Genomic DNA, 22,448 nt, shown 5'->3' on the forward strand with positions numbered 1-22,448 from the left:
ACGATTTTCGGAAACTATGGCGGCCAAATTTAAACTATGGCGGGCCGCCATAGTTTCCTCAATGTATGGGAAACACTGCCTTACCATTACTCTAACGTACAGTATAAGTAAGGCTACATTATGTTACAAGCTGTTACATGCATGTACTGCTACTAGTTCTCTCTTTTTAAATGTATTTTTGTGGGCGTTTTCGCCTTTATTTCAGATAGGACAGTGAAGAGCAACAGGAAGCGAATGTGAGAGAGAGACGGGGTAGGGATGGCAAATGACCCAGGTCAGATTCGAACCCTGGGTGCAACCCTTGGGCATGCAAGCCCAAATGTGGTGGGCTTAGCGCGCTGCGCCACAGTGCCCCCCCCCCCAATACTAGCTCTCAAAGAGGCAATGGTCTACCAGAGAGCCTAACAATGCAAACACCACAATATTACAAGACTTTACGTTACTACCCTGCAACACTGAGAGAGAACTGCAGCACAGCATTTCCCCATTTCCTATAGTATTGAATGAAGCAATGGTCCACCATCACATATTGCACTATTATTATATTATAGTAACACATTAGGTTCTGCCCAACACGGACAAAAATAACTCTACACTACGTTAGTCCTTACAGATGCCACAGTCTACCACAGCACCACATTCAGAGACATACACATAAACACGAGACGTAACAAAGTAAACTAGGCAAACCCGAAGACAGTAAAATGACTACGGCTAATGACAAGTGTTGAGTAATGACAAGTGTTGAGAGGCGATGAATGCGTGTTCAGTAACATTTGGTTTGTATATCTCACCGATGATCCTGCGGTTGAAGTATTCAGGCAGCATCCGTTCACACACCGCTACCAACAACCAGAAGGCCTCCTCCTCCTTGGCATAGAGCAGTAACATGGACGCTAGGATATTCATGGCCTGTGGACACACAGATGAGGAGTGACATGAGGAAGAGTGGGAGAGAGAAAGGGAGAGAGATGTAAAAAAGAGAGAGTGAAAGGCAGAGACACATAGAGAAAGAAAAAAAGCCAGATACAGACAGGTAGAAAGAGACAAGTGTGTGTGTGTGTGTGCGTGTGTGAGTGAGTGAGTGAGTGAGAGAGAGAGAGAGCGCGCAAAGTAGTAACCACATAGTAACCACAAGACAGAAAGAGTGAGAAACAGGGAAAGAGAAGAGAAAGGGAGTAAATGACAAGAAATGTTTGGGATGCTCAGTATTCTTAACATCCCAATATCCTAAAAACGTCTGGGTCATGACTATGACCACGGTTCCCTTAGCAGGGACCAGATCTAACACATGGGACGTGACGTATGCACGGATCCAATCGAAGCACTTTCTACTCACGCCGAATGGCTGAGAGGCTGTCAGTCATCCCCTGGGCCCGCCCTTAGGGCATAAATAGCTGGGTATGACGCAGCCTCGGCCTCTTTCAATACTGAGCATTATGCCCAGCAAGGCACTGTAATCGCAACGCAGTGTTAGATCTGGTCCCTGCTAAGGGAACCGTGGTCATAGTCATGACCCAGACGTTCCCTATCGCAGTGGACTGCGATCTAACACATGGGACCGTATCCCATCACGCGTGAATTACAGTGGAGGCCTAAGCACCCACCTTATGGGCTTATTATTAATAGGGGTAAATGCAGGGATAATATGTGGTGATTAAGCACATTAGAGACCAACATGTTATGCATTTGTTACACTTCCAAAAGGGTTGTAATCTGGGTAATCACAGGTTCCCTGCTCCCAGAACACCCTGCAGAAAACTAGGCTCACTCACATCTAACATGTAATAACGAATGAATGTGTGATGAGAATTCCAACTGGCTGCTCTGCATATCTCTTCTATGGAGACACCCTTCAGTAGGGCCCAAGAAGAAGAGACTCCTCGAGTCGAATGAGCGCGCAGTCCCTCTGGAGCTTCCAGAGACTGGCTGCTGTAAGCCAGCTCAATGGTTTCCACTATCCAGCGTGATAGGCTTGGTTTTGACAGTGGCCTACCCTTAGCCTGAGTGCCAAAACACACAAATAACTGATCAGACTGCCTGAAAGACCTGGTGCGCTCCACATAGCAACGCAGAGCCCGCACCGGGCACAGTTTGTTCAACTGCTCCTCCTCTGCTGATGCAAAGGGAGGAGGTGAGAAACTGACTAACTCAATGACTTGATTACGGAAGGGAGTAGATACTACCTTGGGCGTGTATGCGGCATTTGGATGCATAATGACCTTATCACCTGCTCCGGAGAACTGCATACAAGTCGAGCTCACTGAGAGAGCTTGAATATCACCTATGCGTTTTGCTGACACCAGGGCCAGCAAGAAAGCCGTCTTTAGGGAAACAAGCTTCATGTCCACCTCACTCAGGGGCTCAAAGGGAGGCCCAGTAAGAGCACGTAACACTACTAACAGATCCCATGAGGGCACCAGCTGTTTGTGAGGGGCCCTGAGCCGTCTCACCCCAGCCATAAATCGTGACACCAGAGGGTGGTTACCAGGTGTTGCACCACCTATGCCCACATGACAAGCAGAGATAGCTGCCACATACACCTTTAGTGTAGAGGCAGCCTTACCATCATCAAACATGTGCTGCAAAAAATCTAATATGACACCTACAGCACAGTTGATGGGGTCATGACCCCGTGAGATACACCACTGCTCGAATAAACGCCATTTCAGCGTATAGAGAGAGCGAGTTGATGGAGCCCTAGCACTCTGAATAGTATTGACTACTGCCTCAGATAGTCCTGATGCTAACAGCCTTCCCCTTTCAGGTGCCAGGCCCTGAGCTGCCACAGCTCCGGCCGGGGGTGCCATATGGATCCTCCCGCCTGTGACAGCAGGTCCCTCCGTGAGGGCAACTCCCATGGCGGCTGTACTGACATCCTGTTCAACTCTGCGACCCATGGCCGGTTCGGCCACAAGGGGGCTATTAACAACAGTTCTCTCCTCTCCTCCATGACTCTGCTCAGCACCTGAGGAATTAGAGGCACTGGAGGAAATGCATAAAGACTTCCGCCCGGCCACGGATGTGCCAGTGCGTCCACCCCCAGAGGTGGGTCGTCTCCCCCCAGAGAGAACCAAAGCTGACAGTGTGTGTTCTGTCTCGTGGCAAACAGGTCCACTTCGGCTTTGTAGAACCGCCGCCATACCTGATCGACCACCAGAGGATGGAGGCGCCAGTCTGCCGCCTGCGGGTTGCCCCTTGAGAGTAGGTCCGCTCCACAGTTGAGGTGACCTGGAATATGAACTGCTCTGAGAGACAACAAGTGATCTGCTGCCCATAGCAGTAAACTGTTCGCCAACCGGTGTAAAGCCAGGGAGCGCACGCCCCCCTGGCGATTTATGTATGCCATGGCCGTGGTGTTGTCGGTCCTCACCAGAACATGATGGCCTTTCACCACTGACAAAAAATACCGTAGGGCTAGAAACACTGTCTGCAGCTCCAACACATTTATATGAGCTTTGGCCTGGGCTGCAGACCAACGACCGTTCACCGATCTCCCGTTGCAGACTGCCCCCCAACCAGTTGTAGACGCGTCGGTCGTAATCACCACTCGGTGCGTCACTATGCCTAGAGACGCTCCCGCACTGAGAAATTGGGAGGATCTCCATATTGTGAGGGCCTTCCTGCACTTTGAATTCACTACTATTTTGCGGTATTTGTCTTTGGAGGGGTTGAGCTTCAGAGACAGGTACCACATTTGAAAAGGCCGCATGCGCAGTAGCCCCATTGGCAGGGAGACTGCTGCTGCTGCCATCATTCCCAGCAGCCTCTGGCAGAGGTGAGATGACACCCATTGGCCTATTCTGAATTGGGCCACACAGGTCTTGATTGCGGCTGCTCTCTCCTGAGAGAGGTGAGCTGTCATAGTCACAGAATCCAGTGTCATGCCTAGGAACTGTGAAGTCTGACTTGGTTTGAGAACACACTTCTTCCTGTTTATCACAAATCCCAACTGGCCTAGGTGTGCCTGCACAAGACTGGCCTGCTGTGCAGCTAACTCTTGCGAGTGGCAGCAAAGAAGGCAGTCGTCTAGAAAGTTGAACAAGCGCACCCCCTGCTGGCGTAATGGTGCGACTGCCGCTTCCAGACACTTTGTGAACAGAAAAGGGGATAGGGCTAGACCGATGCAAATCTGAGAAATTTCCGATGCCTTGGCACCACCTTTATGTGAAAATATGCATCCTTCAGGTCTATGGTTACAAACCAGTCGTTTGGTTTCACAAATTGAAGGAGCTGGCGGTTGGTCAGCATCCTGAATTTTCTTTTCATGAGTGATTTGTTCAGCCTCCTTAAATCTAAGATTGGCCGAAATCCCCCGCCTTTTTTCGGGACAAGAAAATACCGGCTGTAAAAGCCTGCGTTTTCTTCCCCTTGTGGCACCATCTCTATTGCCTTTTTCAACAACAAGGAGTCTATTTCCTCCTGTAGGAAAGGGACCTGACCCTCCGGAACTATTGTTTGAATCACCCCGCTGAATTTTGGTGGGGGGCGAGCAAACTGAATTGTGTAGCCCACTGAGACAGTCTTCAAAACCCAGGGTGATGCCTGTGCGCATTTGCGCCAGTTTTCCACGCATGCCTCTAGGCATGGCATGGAGTCTTTTAATTGGTCGGGGACGCTCCCGCTCATCGCCAAACCTTTTAATCTTTGATCTAGACTCAATTGGTCGGGGTTTTCCCCGCTCATGGTCAATTTGTCTATATTCGGCTTTATTCCCGCACCGTCTAAGGAGGGGGTCAAGCTCTGAGGGCAGCTTGTCACACTGTTTAGGTAAACATGGGTGAGAGAATGCTGTTTTAATATTGGATGCAGAGAGGGGGACAAAACATTTTCTGTTTGTGTGTGTGGTGCTTGTGGAAACTGACACAACGTGCTTGACATGAGCGGTGCATGTGAGCAACGGGCAGTCCTTTTTCGCTGAGGGGAAAACTCCTCCCCCCCCCCTCTCTTCAGGACGTGATCCTCAGGTCCGCGTCCTGTTCGCACCACCACGGCGGGCAGTAGTCTGGCGCGGGACGAACGGCGCTCTCTGCTGCTGCTGCTGGGGTGCTGGCTGTGGGGCCTGTGGCTGAGGCTGGGGCGGCGGCCTAAACGGGTGTCGCTGCCATCCTCTCCTTGCCGGCATCTTAGCTGGAAGAGCTGGAGAACGGGATCCACTCCCCCGCTTCATGCCAGGAGCTGGAGCTGGTCCACCCGGGGGGCCCCGGGGTTCACCTCTGCTGCGTGGCATCCAGGCCATGAAAGCCTCCCGGCTTTTCTGCTCCACCTCAAATTTAGCAGTCATTGTCCCCACAGCATCACCAAACACTCCTTCAGCACTCACCGGGGCATCTAGGAGTGGGGCCTTCTCCCGTTCCGACAGCTGTGCCAGGGACAGCCACAGAGAACGCTGTGTTGCTACTGCCGACCCCATAGCACGGCCCACTGCCTGAGATGAACAGCGCGTGAGGCGGAGAGACAGGTCAGTCGCCCTGCGCAGTTCCACCACCAACTCACTCTCAGCATCCAGCGTATTAGACAGCTCCGTGAGTAGCTTGGCCTGATATCTCTGCAGCAACGCCGCTGTGTTGATGGAGCATGCTGCTTGTCCAGCCGCCAGGTAGGACTTTTCAGCGAGAGTGGCCTGGAGTCTGGCCACTGGAGACGGCAGGAGAGGTTTGCGGCCCAGGCGCAATGCAGGTGAAGAGGGCGACAAGTAACTCGCCACCGTATCCTCCACCGGTGGGAAGGAGAGATATCCACACTCCTTGGCCTGGTCCATATGCATGTAGGCAGCAAAGCCTGGGACTGGGGCACGGGCCGAATAGGGGTTGCTCCAGGTCTTGACTAGCTCCCTGTGCACTTCTGGGAAAAACAGGATTGGGCAGGACGCCGGTGTTTGGGGCCCGGCGTAGTATTCCCCATCCAGCAACGACATCTCTGTGCTGGGGGGGGTGGGGAGAGGGAGGCCGAGTTTGCTAGCTGCCCTGGTAGCCACCTCGTGCAGCTGCAGACCCAGTGTCCTCGAACCTACCGGGGGAGAGGATGCCCGGGACTCTTCGACCACCTCCTCCTCATATTCACCATAATACCCCTCTGCATCACTGAAGTCCTCTGGCTGTTCCTCCGACTCCTGCCCAAATACCAGCTCTGGCAGGGGCTGGTCGTGGAAGCCACGCGGTAACTCCACCGCCTCGTGGTGCGACCTCACTCTTGCATGTGGGGCTGGTGCAGCTAGCTCCCCTGCTGCCTCGTGGCGTGAACTCCCGCCAGATAGTAAGGTGGGAGCGGGGTTGGCTGTGGCGGGCTCGCGACAGTCATGCCCCTCCATATCGTGATCTGTGCTGCCTTCGGCTGTGGGAATCTCCTCAGCCTGGGCAGCAGCTTCTCTCGCCTCTCTGCGAGTCCAGTAAGCCGAGCGCTTAGTAATTTTAGCGAGTGTCAGTTCCGCACAGAATTCGCAGGTAGAACCGCCCGACAGCGCTGCCTCGGCGTGCTCTCTGCCGAGACAGACAATGCAAAATCGGTGCCGGTCCCCTTTGTCCCTGCTGTGCGGGCACTCCGGGTACAGCAGCCTCGACATCCTAGACACACCAGAGAAACAGTTAACACTCACAATCGGTCCGAATTCTAAAGAAAACTACCGAGTGAATGCTCCAGTTAGCTAATGTAGCAACCACTAGCAAGCAGAGCTAACAGAAGTAGCAAACTTGCAAGCTAGAAGCTAATAGCCAAATACAAGAAACAAAAATCAACTCGTGGCACCCAAAGCCTGTGACCAGAGAAATCCACTCACCGGCTTGAAAGAGTTGAAGCACACGGTTGAAAACTCGAATCTGAGATAAAGTAGTTGCTTGACGGATCACTTCTATCGAAGTATTGAAAGAGGCCGAGGCTGCGTCATACCCAGCTATTTATGCCCTAAGGGCGGGCCCAGGGGATGACTGACAGCCTCTCAGCCATTCGACGTGAGTAGAAAGTGCTTCGATTGGATCCGTGCATACGTCACGTCCCATGTGTTAGATCGCAGTCCACTGCGATAGGGAACTGTGGTGCCAGCATTTTAAAAGGTGTGTTCCACGACAGTCACATACAGTAAGGTGCGCTTACCTGGCAGTAGCCTATCTTGGGGTTGCGGTAGGAGTATGCGGTGAGCACCCTGCGCAGGGCGGATATGCCCGTGTCGCTCTGGAAGGCCGGGTGGTCGGGGAGGGAGCGGTGCAGGTCGCGCTCGATCTCATCTGTGGCCAGAGAGCTGGTGCCCAGGGAGGCTTCCACCAGCTCCGAGTAGTGGCCCGGGTGCGTCGCCATGTCATTCACTGCACCTATGGCACGCGCACACACACAGGCACAGACACAGGGGCCATTTATACATACCCAGGTATTTTGATAAACAAAGACCTTTCCCTTCAATTGCGCCTTTCGTTTACACACAGAGGTTTTTCTTCTGAAAAAGAATCTTCCTAAAAACTCAAAAGTGAGATTGTCTTTTAGCGTTTGTATATAAACAGACTTGAATGGCATTCTCCTTCCCGAAACAAGATATTTTGGTTAACGTATGGAAGAAAAATGCTCCTTAATCAAAATATCTGGATATGTATGAACGGCGCCACAGACAAAGGCACAGCCACACCTGATTTCAGTGAAAAAGCAAAAAGTTTGCATCCTATCCATAAAATGCCAGTCAAATAAGACATGAGGAGACAGCCTTAGCCTCAGTAATGACAAGCACCGACTAAAGCAGGTCCTCAGCAAAACACTCACACATGCTGGAAAACACTGAAGACAAAACACTCATTCATGTCACATTTTGATGCAGCATCTGTCTAAATCACCATATTAGACGCATCACAACCAGGGACAGATTACTGCACGGGCCTACCAGGCCCAGGCCCAGGGGCCCAAGAGTCAAGTGGGCCCTGAAGCCCAAGCCTATACCTGTATATTTACATTCTCATATTGTACTAAAAATTACACTTCTAACTGAATTTTCTAATTTTCTCTGAGGACAAACCCCCAAAATCATAGACTCTCACACCTGGACTGAAACCCTTAGGCGCTTTGCAAACTAGCAACATGTATGTGTGTGTGTGGGGGGGAGGCTTTCTTCTTGGTTTAGGGGCCTATGGAATTATAATCTGTCCCTGATCACAACAGATGGCTGTGCAGAGCCTCACATCCCCATCAGCTGAATCTTTATGAATAAAGCTGAAGTATGAGTTGGGTAGCAATGCAGCTGGTGGAGATTTGGGGGTATTTTGAGCTCTATTCCCTATACACTATATTCACTTAATCCACCAAGCTTTCTTCTTTCTACTGCTTGTGATTATATCAAAATCATAGACTTCCGTTGCACTCTTTTCTTCGGGTTACACTACCCTTCTCATGAATGCCAAGTCTACAGAGCTGTTCATACAAAACCATTACTGCACAAAGGCATCCTATCACACATCAACAATCTACACTGGTCTTTAGTTTGACTATAATATACATGTAAATGTGTTCCTCTCTTCTATTCATTCCCTCTGCCATTTCCCTTGGCTTCTTCCTCTCTCAGGCAGCCCTATGTAAGCATTTAAAGGTGGGGTTGCAGGTATGACATCACGTTGGGGGAACTCCCCCAGGATTCTAAGGTTCTACATAGACTCCAATGAGCCTACGGAACCCCCAACGTGATGTCATAATAGTACATATTCTAAAAATTTCAGACTTGAGTTTGCCTCACTCTAAAGCTTTGTAAGATTACAGACAATCGTCATACCATGTTTATGAAATGAATAAAACAGATCACCACAGAGAACAGATCATCATTTGAAATCAAAACAGAAAATATTTATTTTGAGGTAATATAATTGAGGTGATGTTGCATAACTCTGTTACAGGATTTATTATTTCAAATTATCAAGTCCTGGAAAGTCCTGTGTGCGTCAGCGGATGGGGCAGCCTTGGATCTTCTGAAAAGGCGGTAGTACCAGCGTTTGCCTTGCAGCTTCCTCCTGGCTTTCCCCTCCCTCACCCTCCTGTTAATCTCTCGGGCAGTCAGCATGTTCTGGCCGTTGTCAGTGCCGGGGGTGTTGACAACAGTGTGGGTCTTCTGGCGGGCCTCACCCACCTCCACACTGTCCTCCGTGGGAGGTGCCACAGCACAGCAGAGGAAGCTGAGGGTGGCAAAGACCAAGCCAAACACCATGAAGGACCTCACCAACCTTCTCCTGGACACCCTCTTGAACTCAAAGTGTGAGAATTCGTCCACAGCCTGGTGCTGTTTGAGCTCCTTGGTAGTCTTTAGTTCTTGCTCTTTTCTGCCCTCGTCAACAATCCGTTGCGTCTCCATGTCCTTCTTGCTGGGCTTTGGTTCCTCCAAGTTGCTCCTCAGAGGTGGGTGTGGGTAGCTCCCCACTCTCTTATGGCTGTTGGCATCCACGATCTTTTGGTGTGGTTCAGTCTCCTTGGATTTGCTAGCAAGCGTTGTCATTTCCTTCAACAGCTGGGTGTACAGAGGAGTAGTCCGGTTGGTGTGTGTGTCAGCATCCATGATCTTTTGGTCTTTTTCGGTCTCTTTGGTTTTGCTGGCAGGGGTTGTTCTTTCCTTCAACAGCTGGATGTGCGGAATGGTAGTCTGATTTGTGTGTGTTTCAGCATCCATGATCTTTTGGTCTTGCTCGGTCTCTTTGGTTTTGTTTGCAGCTGTTGTCGTTTCCATCAACAGCTGGGTGTGCATAAGAGTAGTCTGGTTGGTGTGTGTCTCAGCATCCATGATCTTTTGGTCTTGTTTGGTGTCTTTGGTTTTGCTTGCAGGGATTGTTTCCTTCAACAGCTGGGTGTGTGGAACAGAAGTGGTGTGTGCGTCAGCGGATGGGACAGCCTTGGATCTTCTAAAAAGGCGGTAGTACCAGCGTTTGCCTTGCAGCTTCCTCCTGGCTTTCCCCTCCCTCACCCTCGTGTTAATCTCTCGGGCAGTCAGCATGTTCTGGCCGTTGTCAGTGCCGGGGGTGTTGTTAACAGTGTGGGTCTTCTGGCAGGCCTCACCCACCTCCACACTGTCCTCCGTGGGAGGTGCCACAGCACAGCAGAGCAAGCTGAGGGCGGCAAAGACCAAGCCAAACACCAAGAGGGTGTACAGGAGAAGCTTGGCGAGGTCCTTCATGAACTCAAAGTGTGAGAATTTGTCCACAGCCTGGTGCTGTTTGAGCTTCTTGGTAGTCTTTGCTTCTTGCTCTTTTCTGCCGTCGTCAACAATCCGATGCGTCTCCATGTCCTTCTTGCTGGGCTTTGCTTCCTCCTTGCTCCTCAGAGGTGGGTGTGGGAAGCTCCCCACTCTCTTATGGTTGTTGGCATCCACAATCTTTTGGTGTGGTTCAATCTTCTTGGATTCGCTTGCAAGGGTTGTCATTTCCTTCAACAGCTGGGTGTACAGAGGAGTAGTCTGGTTGGTGTGTGTGTCAGCATCCATGATCTTTTGGTCTTGCTCTGCCTCTTTGGTTTTGTTTGAAGTTGTTGTCGTTTCCATCAACAGCTGGGTATGCGGAAGAGTAGTCTGGTTGGTGTGTGTCTCAGCATCCATGATCTTTTGGTCTTGTTCTGTGTCTTTGGTTTTGCTGGCAGGGGTTGTTTCCTTCAACAGCTGGGTGTGTGGAACGGAAGTGGTGTGTGCATCAGCGGATGGGGCAGTCTTGGATCTTTTGCGTTTGCCTTGCAGCTTCCTCCTGGCTTTCCCCTCCCTCACCCTCCTGTTAATCTCTCGGGCAGTCAGCATGTTCTGGCCGTTGTCAGTGTCGGGGGTGTTGAGAACAGTGTGGGTCTTCTGGCGGGCCTCACCCACCTCCACACTGTCCTCCGTGGGAGGTGCCACAGCACAGCAGAGGAAGCTGAGGATTAGTAGCCTCCATCTGCGTGCCTTCTTGTCCTTTGTCTTGGGGTGCTGTGCAGGGCAGTCACCCCCTGGCCCTCTGGCCATTATGGCTTGTGTGTGCACAGCCACGTGTATCAGTAGGCTTCAAATCTTGTTCTCTGAAGGGGACAAATGAATTCGGCAGAGAGACATACAATAATGAGAAAACATATTTGCCAAGAGAGTTTGATTTCTACATTAATAAAACCAGTGCACCCACCCCAGGTGTTATACAGTAAGCTTACACCTGTGCCAAACCACATACACAACATTTAATTCACATTTAGGCTAGAAACTAGAAGAAATTATAGGCCTATTGTTCATAAACTCAATACATAAAATGTACTGGTTTAGTACTTCTAATATAAGTAAGTCATAGAGCAGGAATTAAAATAACTCAGTATTTTAAAAATATAATAATTACTCTACTCACCATAATACAAATACATAATACAGCAACCGATTCCAGGAAAATGCTTTTCAGAAATGATCAATCTTGAGTGAACCATGAGATTCGTGAAACTGGAATATTCAGCTATTGTGATGTCATAACAGAGATACAGCTGTATGTCTAAACAGAGAGACTCTCTTGTTTAAATGTGGTTGTGCAGGTTTAAAAGAACAAAATTTAAAAGAACTTCCACCACTTTCTTGTTAGTTGTACACATTTAGGTATTATCCATCATATTTGAATTGGTTGGGTACCACAAAACATAGGTAATATTATATGGAAAAAGTGGCCATTATTCTTTCCCCATAAAGCAGTGCATGACATCATGTTGGGTATTGGAGGCCCAAGATTCTATAGCCTCTCTGCTGAGGGGAGTCCCCAATGTGACATCATCACCAAGTTCCGTTTATAAAATAACATGGACTGTAACACCATTTCACTGCTTTATTGTCATTACATAGATACAGTGATATGTTGTTTGGAAGTAACCCACAGATGCCCACAAAAGTAAAGATAATATTAACAGTATAACTAATAATAATAAAATATAGAAAATATTAAGCTAAAAAGTATAAAATGTACACTCAACTGATAATTCAGTGTGAGTGCAGGATTGAAGTATTCACATGTCCACTCACACACACACACACACACACACACACACACACACACACACACACACACACACACACACACACACACACACACACACACACACACACACACACACGATGCTCTGGCTCCATAGGGTCAATACACACGGCCGGTCACCCAAACATCCCTTTCTGTAACATCTGCTACGAGGAGGAATTGACAATTAAGCTAACTTTCACTTTCACTTGGACCACACATGTGTGCAGCTTTTCTTCAGTACATGAATTTTGTATGCTTTCCATTACCTTAAGTACTGTGTTGTACATCTATTGTCTGCACACTGTCCATTACACTCAACACTGCCAGTGTTTCCCACAGAAATCGTCTTTTCACGCGGGCCTTTTTTTTTGGGGGGGGGGGGGGGGGGGGTCGGTGGTGGGAGTACATTTATATATTTTTAAAAAAAATGCAATTCAGTGAATAATTTCTGTTTACAACAGAGTTTAATTCGTCCCTCATGCAGGGGTCTATGTAATGAAAAAAATAATAAAACAAAATAGGAGCAGAGATAACAATTTAAGAGTACTGTGAAATTGTTAACACATAGACAAAAAGGGTCTAAGAGGGTAGGCTATGCCTTTTCCACACACACACACAGGCGTACACATTCTACATGAGGGGTGCTGGTCACAGGGCCAGTTTTTCAAAATTCCTCCCATTGAAAGGGCTGAACAACATATTACACATTTATGTCTATATTCACATTCATTTACAGCTCGATGTCTCCTCTGCCGTGTCAATGAAGGCCTGTCACCTAACTCATTACAACTGTAAAACAAAGCCTGGGGAGTGTTAGTAAACTCATCCCAACTGTCCCTTCTCTGAAGGTTTTTTATTGCTCCCAAACCCAAGTTAACTACAACAACTTCACTAGGCTTTTGATCCCTCTGTCTTTCAAGCACTTGTAGTTTTCTCTATAGGATGTATTTACTCCAGGAGGAAAATGCGAAGGAAATAGTAATTCAAATCGTTTTTAACAACAACAACAAAAAAAATAATTAAAAAAGTAAAAAAAATAAATAAAAATATATATATATATTTTTTAACATTTTCGGAAACTATGGCGGCCAAATTTAAACTATGGCGGGCCGCCATAGTTTTCTCAATGTATGGGAAACACTGAAGGTAATTAGTTGCCCCTGACTAACTCCTATAGTTATGTGTGCATTAACGTGGCAGTATGAGTGTATTAATGTGTCAGTATGAGTGTATGATCTAAGTGTCTGTAGGGAGCGAACACAGCGTTTACCTCTGGTCCAAGCATTCACGTGACAGCCCTCGAGTTCACTAGGCCACCACAATCCCCATGCCCTCGGTAGGCGACCAATGCAAGCTCAGCGCTTCTTCTCATGCGCTCCTCTTCAGCGTTCAATGGTCCATGGGGGAAAGCCCCACATATAGTACTTAAAATCCCAAAGTCTTCATGTCTTCCCAAAAGCTGTATGAGACAGTCTTTAAAGTGATACTGTCCCATTTTTGGAAATAAGCTTATTTTACACCTCCCCTTGAGTTAAATAATAGGGTTTTACCGTTCTTCTGTACTTTCAACCGTTCTCTGGGTACGGCAGTGCAAATTTTACCTCCGTGCTAGCAGTTAACATTGAGCCCTATGAGACCAGCTCGCGGCTAACTGGTCTCATAGGACTCAATGTTAACTGCTAGCATGGGGGTAAAATTTGCACTGCCATACTCAGAGAATGGTTGAAAGTACAGGAGAAAGGTAAGAGTCAACTATTCAACTCAAGGGGAGGTTTAATATGAGCTTATTTCCATAAATGGGACAGTATCACTTTAAATATCCGGTCCAGTCCTTAACAAAACTCTCAGCAGGTGTTTTCTCCAATTGCCTGCTAACGGCCTAGCAGGCCCGGCTAGCACGCGAGAGCCACCTCTCCTGAGGTCTCGCTCCGGAAACTACACCGTGAACTCTGAACCCCTACCTTTTATAGGTAACAAGTTGCGTCTCCCCCGTGTGATGTGGATATGATATTGGACTGTACTGTTCTGTGCGCTTACTGACCCTTTACATCAGGGGTCCCCAAACTTTTTTCTCTGGGGGCCACATTATCGTTCCTGGCTGTGATCAGGGGCCGGGATCAATCATGTGGGCTGTATACTAGGCCACTGCCTGTTATAGTCATCATTTCTAGCACAAAATAGTACATCATTACAAGTGATTTGCAAAAGAAGTGGGTACTTCACATGTTGTTCAATTTGAAATACCACAGGTTTTTGGTATTGCTTTTAATTTTTAATAACCATGTAAAAATAGCAAGGAAAGGTTAGAAAAATATGGTGGTTGACAGTTTATGAGTGATTCAATAGTAATGGTAGGCCTGTTTACAGTGAGATGAGAAACTATCAAGACAAGAAACTTCTGGTAAAATTAAACTGTAGGAAGGCCTGTCAATAAACAAAATAAAATATATTTTATCTTTTTTTCTCTCTGTGAGGATTGCTTCTTTGGGCCAGGTCAAATGGTGAGGTGCAGAGAGGTGGAGGGGGCTGGTCAAAGGGGCATGGCGGGCCGCATCCGGCCCCCGGGCCTTAGTTTGGGGACCCCTGCTTTACATCGTAACAATAATTATGTACTTACTTCAGAAGGTACAAGTTTAAAATGATGAATCCGAGGGTGGTGTTCCGCTCGGTACATCATTATGATTGATTTTCCTCAGTTGATCTGAAGGATGCCTATTTCCAGATCCACATTTATCCGCCCCACAGGAAATTCTTACGATTTGCCTTCGAAGGTGTTGCCTACGAATTCCCGGTGCTGCCTTTCGATCTAGCCCTCAGTCGGAGCGTCTTTACTAGATGCCTGGAAGCCGCCCTCCTACTTCTAAGGCAGAGAGGAGTAAGAGTGCTGGCTTACCTGGATGACCTTTTGACCTGTGCTCACTCGACTTAGTTAGCTAGGTTACTAGGTTAGCTAGGTTGCAAACAAACCTGCTGCTGGCCCACCTGCACAGTTTGGGCTTCAGCATCAACTGGCAGAAGATTGCCCTCAGTCCGGCTCAGAACATTGTGTTCCTTGGCCCTACTCTGGACAAAGTTGCTGTCTGGGCACATCTTTCACCTTAAAGAGTGGAATCCTTTCGTAGCTGCCTGGCGCAATTTAGCAGGCCCAGATCGGTTCCATTCCGCCTGTGCCTAAGACTGCTTGGCCTCATGGCCTCAGTTATCCATTTTATAACCCTGTGGTTGCTATACGTGAGAGATTTCCAACGCTGGTCACACTCCCTGCGATTGGACCCTGTCCGGTGTCCTGTCGATATGAGCTCCCAGTTGAGATGAGCTCCTTTTCGCTACTGAGCATGCACCCCTCCACGCAGCGAGTTCTGCGGGTGATTGCCCATCGAGCTGAGCTACCGAACAGCTGATTTTACTCGATACCAACCGCAACAAGCGACGCTATTACAAGTATAGGTATAAGTTTTGCAAAACAGGGAGACATCCGTGTCCCATAAACTTGTGAGAGAGATGCATTGCACAACGGCACTCATTTTCCTGCACACACCCAACACATTTCCTTGCACAAATTTACCCCGCGTAAAAAAACTTATTCTAAAATAGCCTGGCATCTATTAATCAACCCTACTGATTTAAGAAAATCTGACCTAGGCCCAATTTAGTCTAGCCCTTGTTGCATCAAACTTCCCCTAAGTAACCCATGGCATCTAGAAAATCCGAGCAATTTCCCACACCCAACGTTGCATCAAACTTCTACTTATGCGGCATGCCTTGAGCCCGAAACGTGGTTGTACCAAATGCGAAGCAAAAGCCCTCACTTAGATAGATTATGACTCGTGTCATGTCCTGGTCAGGATTTAAATATTTGCTGATTATTAAAAAAAATACCCAAGCCAGGCTATTTCCTCCTAGTGATGCAACACTTTCAGCGTTGCAACTAGTCAGGTCAAGAGTAATGCATACTTTCTGTGTTCCCGAAAATACGGGAACTCCTCCCACTTCATCGGTAAGCAAACAACCATATTAAGAAAACCAAGGGAGGCGGGTCAACCATGCCGTTTGGGAAATGTTAATTGTTATGTTCTTGGTAAGACCAAGTCTCGAAGAGATTTGAACGTCGATGATAATCAGGCTAGTGTTCATTGCTGTATATCATATTGAGTTGGGTATTATTAGAAACGTCTCCGAAAAAGTCTAAAGGCACAGACGAGACACGCAGCTCGTTTTAAAATAGTAAATAAAATAAACAATCAATAGGCTATCGGCAAGTTATTCAAACGTCTCCACGGAATGAAAATCAAGATAGCTCATTTCGACGAGGCAGCGTAAATCGACAGGACGCCACTGTCGAGTTAGGCTACTGGTGGTTCACTTCGACGAGGCAGGTCATCTCGTCAGAACACCGGCATAGAAGGCGATTGGTGAAGGTGTCGGGGCCGTGTGTGTGTGTGTGCATGGGTGTATACCAGTAGTATCTGTGTGTGTTTGTAACCATGTCTTTACAGTGTTTCCCACATGAAATCGGTTAGTCAAGATGGTTAGTCTTTGGGCTCATGGTGGTGCATGTGCACAGGGTGGGGGATGGGTTGTTGGTGAGTGTGAATAGTGTCCGGGGGGGGTCGGGTAGTAGATACATAGATTAATAGATAGATTAGATTACGCTCATTAGATCATGTAGGATTATAAATGTATCATTAGGATTATATAGTCTTACTTTCTATCATATTATTCTTCTTTCTCGTTCTCAAGCACATTAAAGGAACAGTTGTGTATGATGTGATAGCCTATAACAGGGATGGGCAACTTTTATGATGAGGGGGGCCACGTTTCTTCATCACCACCATCAGAGGGCCACATGACCACATGACCACAAATCTGACTACAATTCGCAGAGTTAGAGGTGCAGTTGGTTGCTCACTGACTGCCCATATTGTTTGGAAGGAATAGAATACTCTATACTCAATACTCCATTGGCCAACAGTATAATTACAACAGATTGATTCAGTAGTTGTCTTTAAAAATATATGGACATTATTTTCTGAATACTGTTTTATCTAAGGGCCGCATTGAGTGAGGAGGCGGGCCGCATGTGGACCCCGGGCCTCCAGTTGCCCATCCCTGGCCTATAACATTACTATTGATCTTGTTATTTCACAAATGATTAATTAGACAGCCTTACTAGTTAATTTTCAATCAAAACCCAAAATAGCCCTGCAAAAGGTCATTTCAACATCAAAGAAGAAAAAGCATGAACAGGCACACAGATATAGTTCCAGGTGCACTTAGTCTGCTCTCTTTCTCTCCCCCTCTCTCTCTCTCTCCCTCTCTCTCGCTCTGTCTCTCTCTCTCTGTCTGTCTCATATGTGCACCTTCAAAGCTGTTGTGTATTATTTGATGCACAACGCCGAGTTGAATGCTTTGCGTACATGATAGTCAGCCTGCCAAGCCCCCAAAATATATGTTTGATGGCATTTTCTGTTAAAAGTTGGCAACCATGCCAGAAGTTATCAGCATGGGCTAAGGTTTCAGAATCACCTGGTTGCCAACACGGAACTTGACCTTTAAGGTCAAATATGAAGGTCAAAAGGTCAACCACGGTCAAATAACACTGTTATTTAGTTAAAAATTGTTAAAAAGATGTTAAAAGTGGGCAACCATGCCAGAAGTCATCAGCATGGACTAAGGATTCAGAATCAACTTGTTGCCAACACGGAACTCGACCTTTAGGGTCAAATTTAAAGGTCAAAAGGTCAAAAACAATGTATTTTCTGGTTAGTCTATTTTGGGAACTGTATATTCATGGAATTCTTTTTCAAATGTAAGCAACCATGTTAGATGGTATCAGCATGGACAAAGGTTTCAGAATCACCTGGTTGCCAACATGGAACTTGACCTTTAAAGTGTATATCTCAGGTTAATTTTTATTCAAAATAATGGACTTCCTTTGATAGTTCTACCACTTGAACAATTATCCATCATTTTTTTCATGCAACAGGACATCAGAAAATGAAATATAATGAGGAAAAGTGTGTATTTTCAGTAACATGTTCAAAGAATTCTAATCTATTGTGTGACGTCAGGCGAGGCCATTCAGTAGCCCGCAGTAGCGGTAGCCCTGCATTCTGTACGGTGTGTGATTGAATTATGCCGTACGGATATGAAATAAATATCATTGGCAATATTATATCATGACCGCTACAGGGTGCCATGTGACCGTGAGGCAGTAAAAACCAGTGTTCGAACTATGCAAAAAAAAAAAAAATGGGGGGTGGGGGGGGGGGGGTGTTTACGATTGCGCTTGCCTCAAAGTGCGAGTCTCGAAAGCTTGAATTTGGAGAAGTAGGCCTACCATGTGATTTCAATTTTCAAGTAGGCCTACACTACAAATTACCAGACATTGTTAGTATCAACCTTAGTAGGTCTATCACGCCATTTCAGCATCATGTCCAAGTTGGAAAGAATGTAAACAGCGACAAATAGGGCTAATCAATAAATAAAACCGTTTGGGTGAATCATTCGCTCCAAGCTTTTTAACGGCAAGGTGCAAAGCAGTCGGCTACATTGTAAGAGTGCCCGAGATTACCAAATTCAAACGACTGCAAAGCAATCAGTCTGGGCACAGCGGAAAGCACCTGTGCGGTCCACACGGCCGTCAGCAGAAAACGAATGAACCTCCCTTGCAATACGTCCGAGAACACCGTATGTCAAATGGCGCATTTGTCTAGGCTACTTGTTTCGAGCACCACGTTTCATTGTCATTGCCGCGAGTTTCTGACAAACCACATAGTTGAGCTGCACAACGTGACACTATCATACACAACATGATGAAGCGCCCCCCTCACGTTTGACATCCTCGGGCCGAAGTCTCATAAGGGGGTAAAGACCGTGAACATAGTGACACACACTTCACAGTGGTGTTGGTGAAAACGAAACGAAGTTGCCCCACGGCCCAAACGCAAAATAATGCCGAAAATTGAATGCCCCCTCAGTTGTCCTGGCTAGGGCAACTGGCGCGTTATCACTGCTTCTTATTCAATGCAGCAGCACTTTCATTGTACTCGCGCTGCACTTCTCTCACAATGCAATCAGCTGCGTGCTCCGGGCCAAATAGTCAACTCTCCCACCTTGTGGACACAGAAGGGAACAATTTGAAGAACGCGTTTCAGACGGACGGACAGACATAGCCTACCCTTTTATAGAGATGCTGGGACGCATCTAAAAACATGGATCCAACGCACGTAGTAGGAAAATAGAGACTGAAAAGATACAACCAAAAGGCTCTACTCGAAGGCTCCAGCCAACGCTGTTGAAAGATTGTTTGCCTCTCTCCCTGGCCATCTGAATGAGATGCTTTTATCAGACGTCATACCAAATCTACATTGGTCTATAGGCTAGTTTTGGTATTTATGTTTGATCTGGCGACTACTGTTGTTTTACTGTCTTGCTTGAATCGCTCTGTTTGGATTACTTGAAGACTTTCCATGGATTATCCTGCATCGTCTCACTGCCGTGAGTAACCTGGAACATAAGTAGGCTATATCATCAGAGGTGAGCGTAGTCACTTTTGGCCGCGAGAGACTTGGAAGGCGCTACATTTGCGCCACACAACGTGGATTATTGAAACTGAAGACTTGATTTCTTTTATTGGATAATTTCGTTTGGTAGGCCTATAATTACGGACAGTGTAGTTTTTTTTATGACACTCGGACTTTTTTTTTTCAAGGAATATAGGTTAACCGAAATAGTCCCGCCGCCGCGTGGGTTACCTATGCTATTGATTTGTGATACGCATGTGGGTGACCTTTATTGAAGTTGCATGTAATTCTATAGAACAGTCAAAGGAAATTGAAAATGTGATTTTTACAACAGTGACATGACTCGGGTGGTATATCCTAGGCCTACTTTAGCCTACGGTTTTGCACCTTGGAAAAGTTAGATTTCAGCACCATGGACAGTCCCCCCCAGTCGGGCGAATAGCACCACATTTTAGGCTACGCAGATCATTTCCCGTTTGTGCTGTTTGTAATTTAGGTAGCCTATTGCATTTAGCTGACACGATATTGGCAGTTCATTAAACATGATTAAAAGCAAGCCCAAAAATATGAAGGGACTAGTAAAAAAAAGAAGCCCATGTCGCATAGTCTAGCCTATAGGTCCAAGCAGGATTTGCAACCCTGCATGAATAGCATTTCTACTAAAACTAGTTGGCCAAAAGTTACTAAATCATTTGGAAGTTGTTACAGTGCCATGCATGAGAAAAGCCGCACGATTACAGTTGCGATTTCTATTATAGGCCTGCAGGCCACGGCCGTTATATCATTAGTGATCGTCACCTCGCCTATGTAAAATTCCAGGCAAATAAAATTAGAACGTTCACCCATGGCCTCGCCTGACGTAGTCGCCAGGTTACGGTTAAACCCACATTTGCCACAACAAACAACAAAAATCGTTGTTTAACATCGTTTTTGGAGGGACTTATACATGGGGATTATTTATTGAATACAGTGTGTACACATTGATCCAAAGTAGTGGTTAACCTGTGATATACACTTTAAGGTCAAATTTGAATGCCAAAAACAATGCATTTTCTGGTTTGCCTTTTTTGGAGGGGGGCTTCATATTCATGGAATTCTTTTTCAAAAGTTGTCAATCATGCTAGAAGTTATCAGCATGGACTAAGGTTTCATGGTCCATGGTTGCCAGCATGGAACCTGACCTTTAAGGTCAAATTTGAAGGTCAAAAGGTCAACCGCGGGAAAAAAAAAAAAGTTTTGTTTTTTTTGTGATGTGCTTTCATAAAATACAACTTGTTTGCATTATGTATTGAATAATTAGTACCTGGAGGAGATATTTCATATTATTTAAATCATTTTAGGTGAGTGAAAGTATTGGAACAAATAATTGTAAAGAAAATAAAACACTGTTTTGATGAGGTTTCTCCCGAAGCGGACAGCGCTGTCAAAAGTTGCATTTGGGGTTTTCTGACAGTGGACGGTGGAAGTGGTCGCGAGAGTCACACTTCACCTACTGTAAGTATCAGATGACTCGGGACAGTGATTAATTAACCTTTTAATTCTACTTAAAGCCCCTTTAAACCCAAGTCTTCAGTGAACAACAAAAACAAGGACATTTGCCTTTCTGTTCCAATACTTTAGGGGACTGTATATTTAGAAGTTATATAGTCTCTATTATTAGGGTATGAGTGAAAGTGATTATTGCAAATTGTCAATAACAAGAATGTAATTGATCATATTGTTTCTTTACTTCAATAATAATTAAAACAATAATTCAATGTGATAGTACATACTGGATATTTATGTATTTAAAGGAGCTATTGTTGCTGTTATTACAAAAAGGTTGTGTCATCCAGATCATGTTCTATCCCTACGGCGTTTAAACATTCTACATTTTAATCACATGCAGGTATACAGGGCTGTCCATTCCTCAGGCAACTGCAGGCATGTATTGCCCACTTGGTTCCACAACCACATCTTATCAGTCCTAAGCTACTATGTGGAACTGGAGGTTTCCTTTACCACACAGCCATCAAGTCTACAACTGTCCAACCACCTGTCTCCTCAGTGTCTTTGTTAATATGTACTTTGTCAGACTGCAGCCATACATTTGCCTGCTGATTTGCTTATGCAAGATGCAATCCATATGCATCACTTGGTGGTAACATATCAATCGCCCTTTTGTCTTCTGAAAATAGTCGATCAATACTCAAAGATAAGTATGGTGCTTTATACAGGTGACACAAAAACTCAAGCCTGGGAAATTGCAACAGAACATTTTACAGTAGTCATGAGAACATCAAGAGAAGTGTGCAATACTTGCTCTACTCTTACTGTAGGTTATTTCCGAACCATGATATGACATAGCAAATCAGCAAGTGGCCTTCATTGCTATAAACCATTTGAAACACATCAGAAATAACTGAAGTCATTATTTTTTCTAAGGAAAGAAGCAAATTCACTGGTGAGCCAAGGCATATATCCCATTTCATACCAGCAGTTAATGTGCTTCAAAGTAATTGAGATGACCAGAATGAAAAAAAAAAAAAAATACAAGTTCATTTTATGCTAATGAGCTATGATGAATGTCTAAGGATGACAGGCCAGAGCCCCACCATGATAAGCCAAATCAAACATTAAATTATAGGCCTACTAATTATTCAATATACAGTACCATGCAAACAACTTGTATTTTATGAAAGCACATCACCAAAAAACTGTTTTTTTAATTGATCCCGGTTGACCTTTTGACCTTCAAATTTTGATCTTAGAGGTCAAGTTCCATGGTAACCAGGTGATTCTGAAACCTTAGTCCATGCTGATAAGTTCTAGCTTGGTTGCCAACTTTTGAAAACAATAATTTAATGGATATAAAGATCCCCAAAAAAGACTAACCAGAAAATACATTGTTTTTGACCTTCATATTTGACCTTAAAGGTCAATTCCCTCTTAGCAACCAGGTGATTCTGAAACCTTAGTCCATGCTGAT

The 22,448-nt window shown here is 46.1% G+C and overlaps 2 protein-coding genes across 3 annotated transcripts; both read right to left on the minus strand.

Moving 5' to 3' along the window:
- Window positions 1-425: 425 nt before the first annotated feature.
- On the minus strand, window positions 426-8,543 carry LOC134469012 (TBC1 domain family member 8B-like). 2 transcript variants are annotated; one of them, XM_063222999.1, is made up of 3 exons: window positions 8,471-8,543; window positions 7,090-7,304; window positions 426-912 (listed from the first exon to the last, which is right to left on the minus strand). In XM_063222999.1, the coding sequence occupies exons 2-3, from the start codon at window positions 7,288-7,290 to the stop codon at window positions 715-717; spliced, it is 399 nt and encodes a 132-aa protein (XP_063079069.1). In that variant the 5' UTR covers window positions 7,291-7,304; window positions 8,471-8,543; the 3' UTR covers window positions 426-714. The 2 variants fall into 2 exon arrangements, with proteins under 2 accessions (XP_063079069.1, XP_063079068.1); XM_063222998.1 differs by lacking the exon at window positions 8,471-8,543 and having other exon boundaries at window positions 7,090-7,622.
- Window positions 8,544-8,721: 178 nt separating this feature from the next.
- Window positions 8,722-11,387, minus strand: LOC134469000 (uncharacterized). The gene is made up of 2 exons (XM_063222974.1): window positions 11,304-11,387; window positions 8,722-10,989 (listed from the first exon to the last, which is right to left on the minus strand). Exon 2 carries the CDS (start codon window positions 10,934-10,936, stop codon window positions 8,873-8,875), a length of 2,064 nt encoding a protein of 687 aa, XP_063079044.1. The 5' UTR covers window positions 10,937-10,989; window positions 11,304-11,387; the 3' UTR covers window positions 8,722-8,872.
- Between the last annotated feature and the right edge of the window lie 11,061 nt (window positions 11,388-22,448).

The sequence above is a fragment of the Engraulis encrasicolus genome, chromosome 18 (assembly GCF_034702125.1).
Source record: "Engraulis encrasicolus isolate BLACKSEA-1 chromosome 18, IST_EnEncr_1.0, whole genome shotgun sequence".
Taxonomy (NCBI): Eukaryota; Metazoa; Chordata; class Actinopteri; order Clupeiformes; family Engraulidae; genus Engraulis; species Engraulis encrasicolus.

Bases quoted from the DNA above. Each gene is read 5' to 3' on its own strand.
- LOC134469012 (XM_063222998.1), bottom strand. From the start codon at position 7,503: ATGCCATTCAAGTCTGTTTATATACAAACGCTAAAAGACAATCTCACT. The intron at 913-7,089 runs GTAAGCGCACCT...GTGTGTCCACAG, and splicing joins CCAAGATAGGCTACTGCCAG to GCCATGAATATCCTAGCGTC.
- LOC134469000 (XM_063222974.1), bottom strand. From the start codon at position 10,936: ATGGCCAGAGGGCCAGGGGGTGACTGCCCTGCACAGCACCCCAAGACA.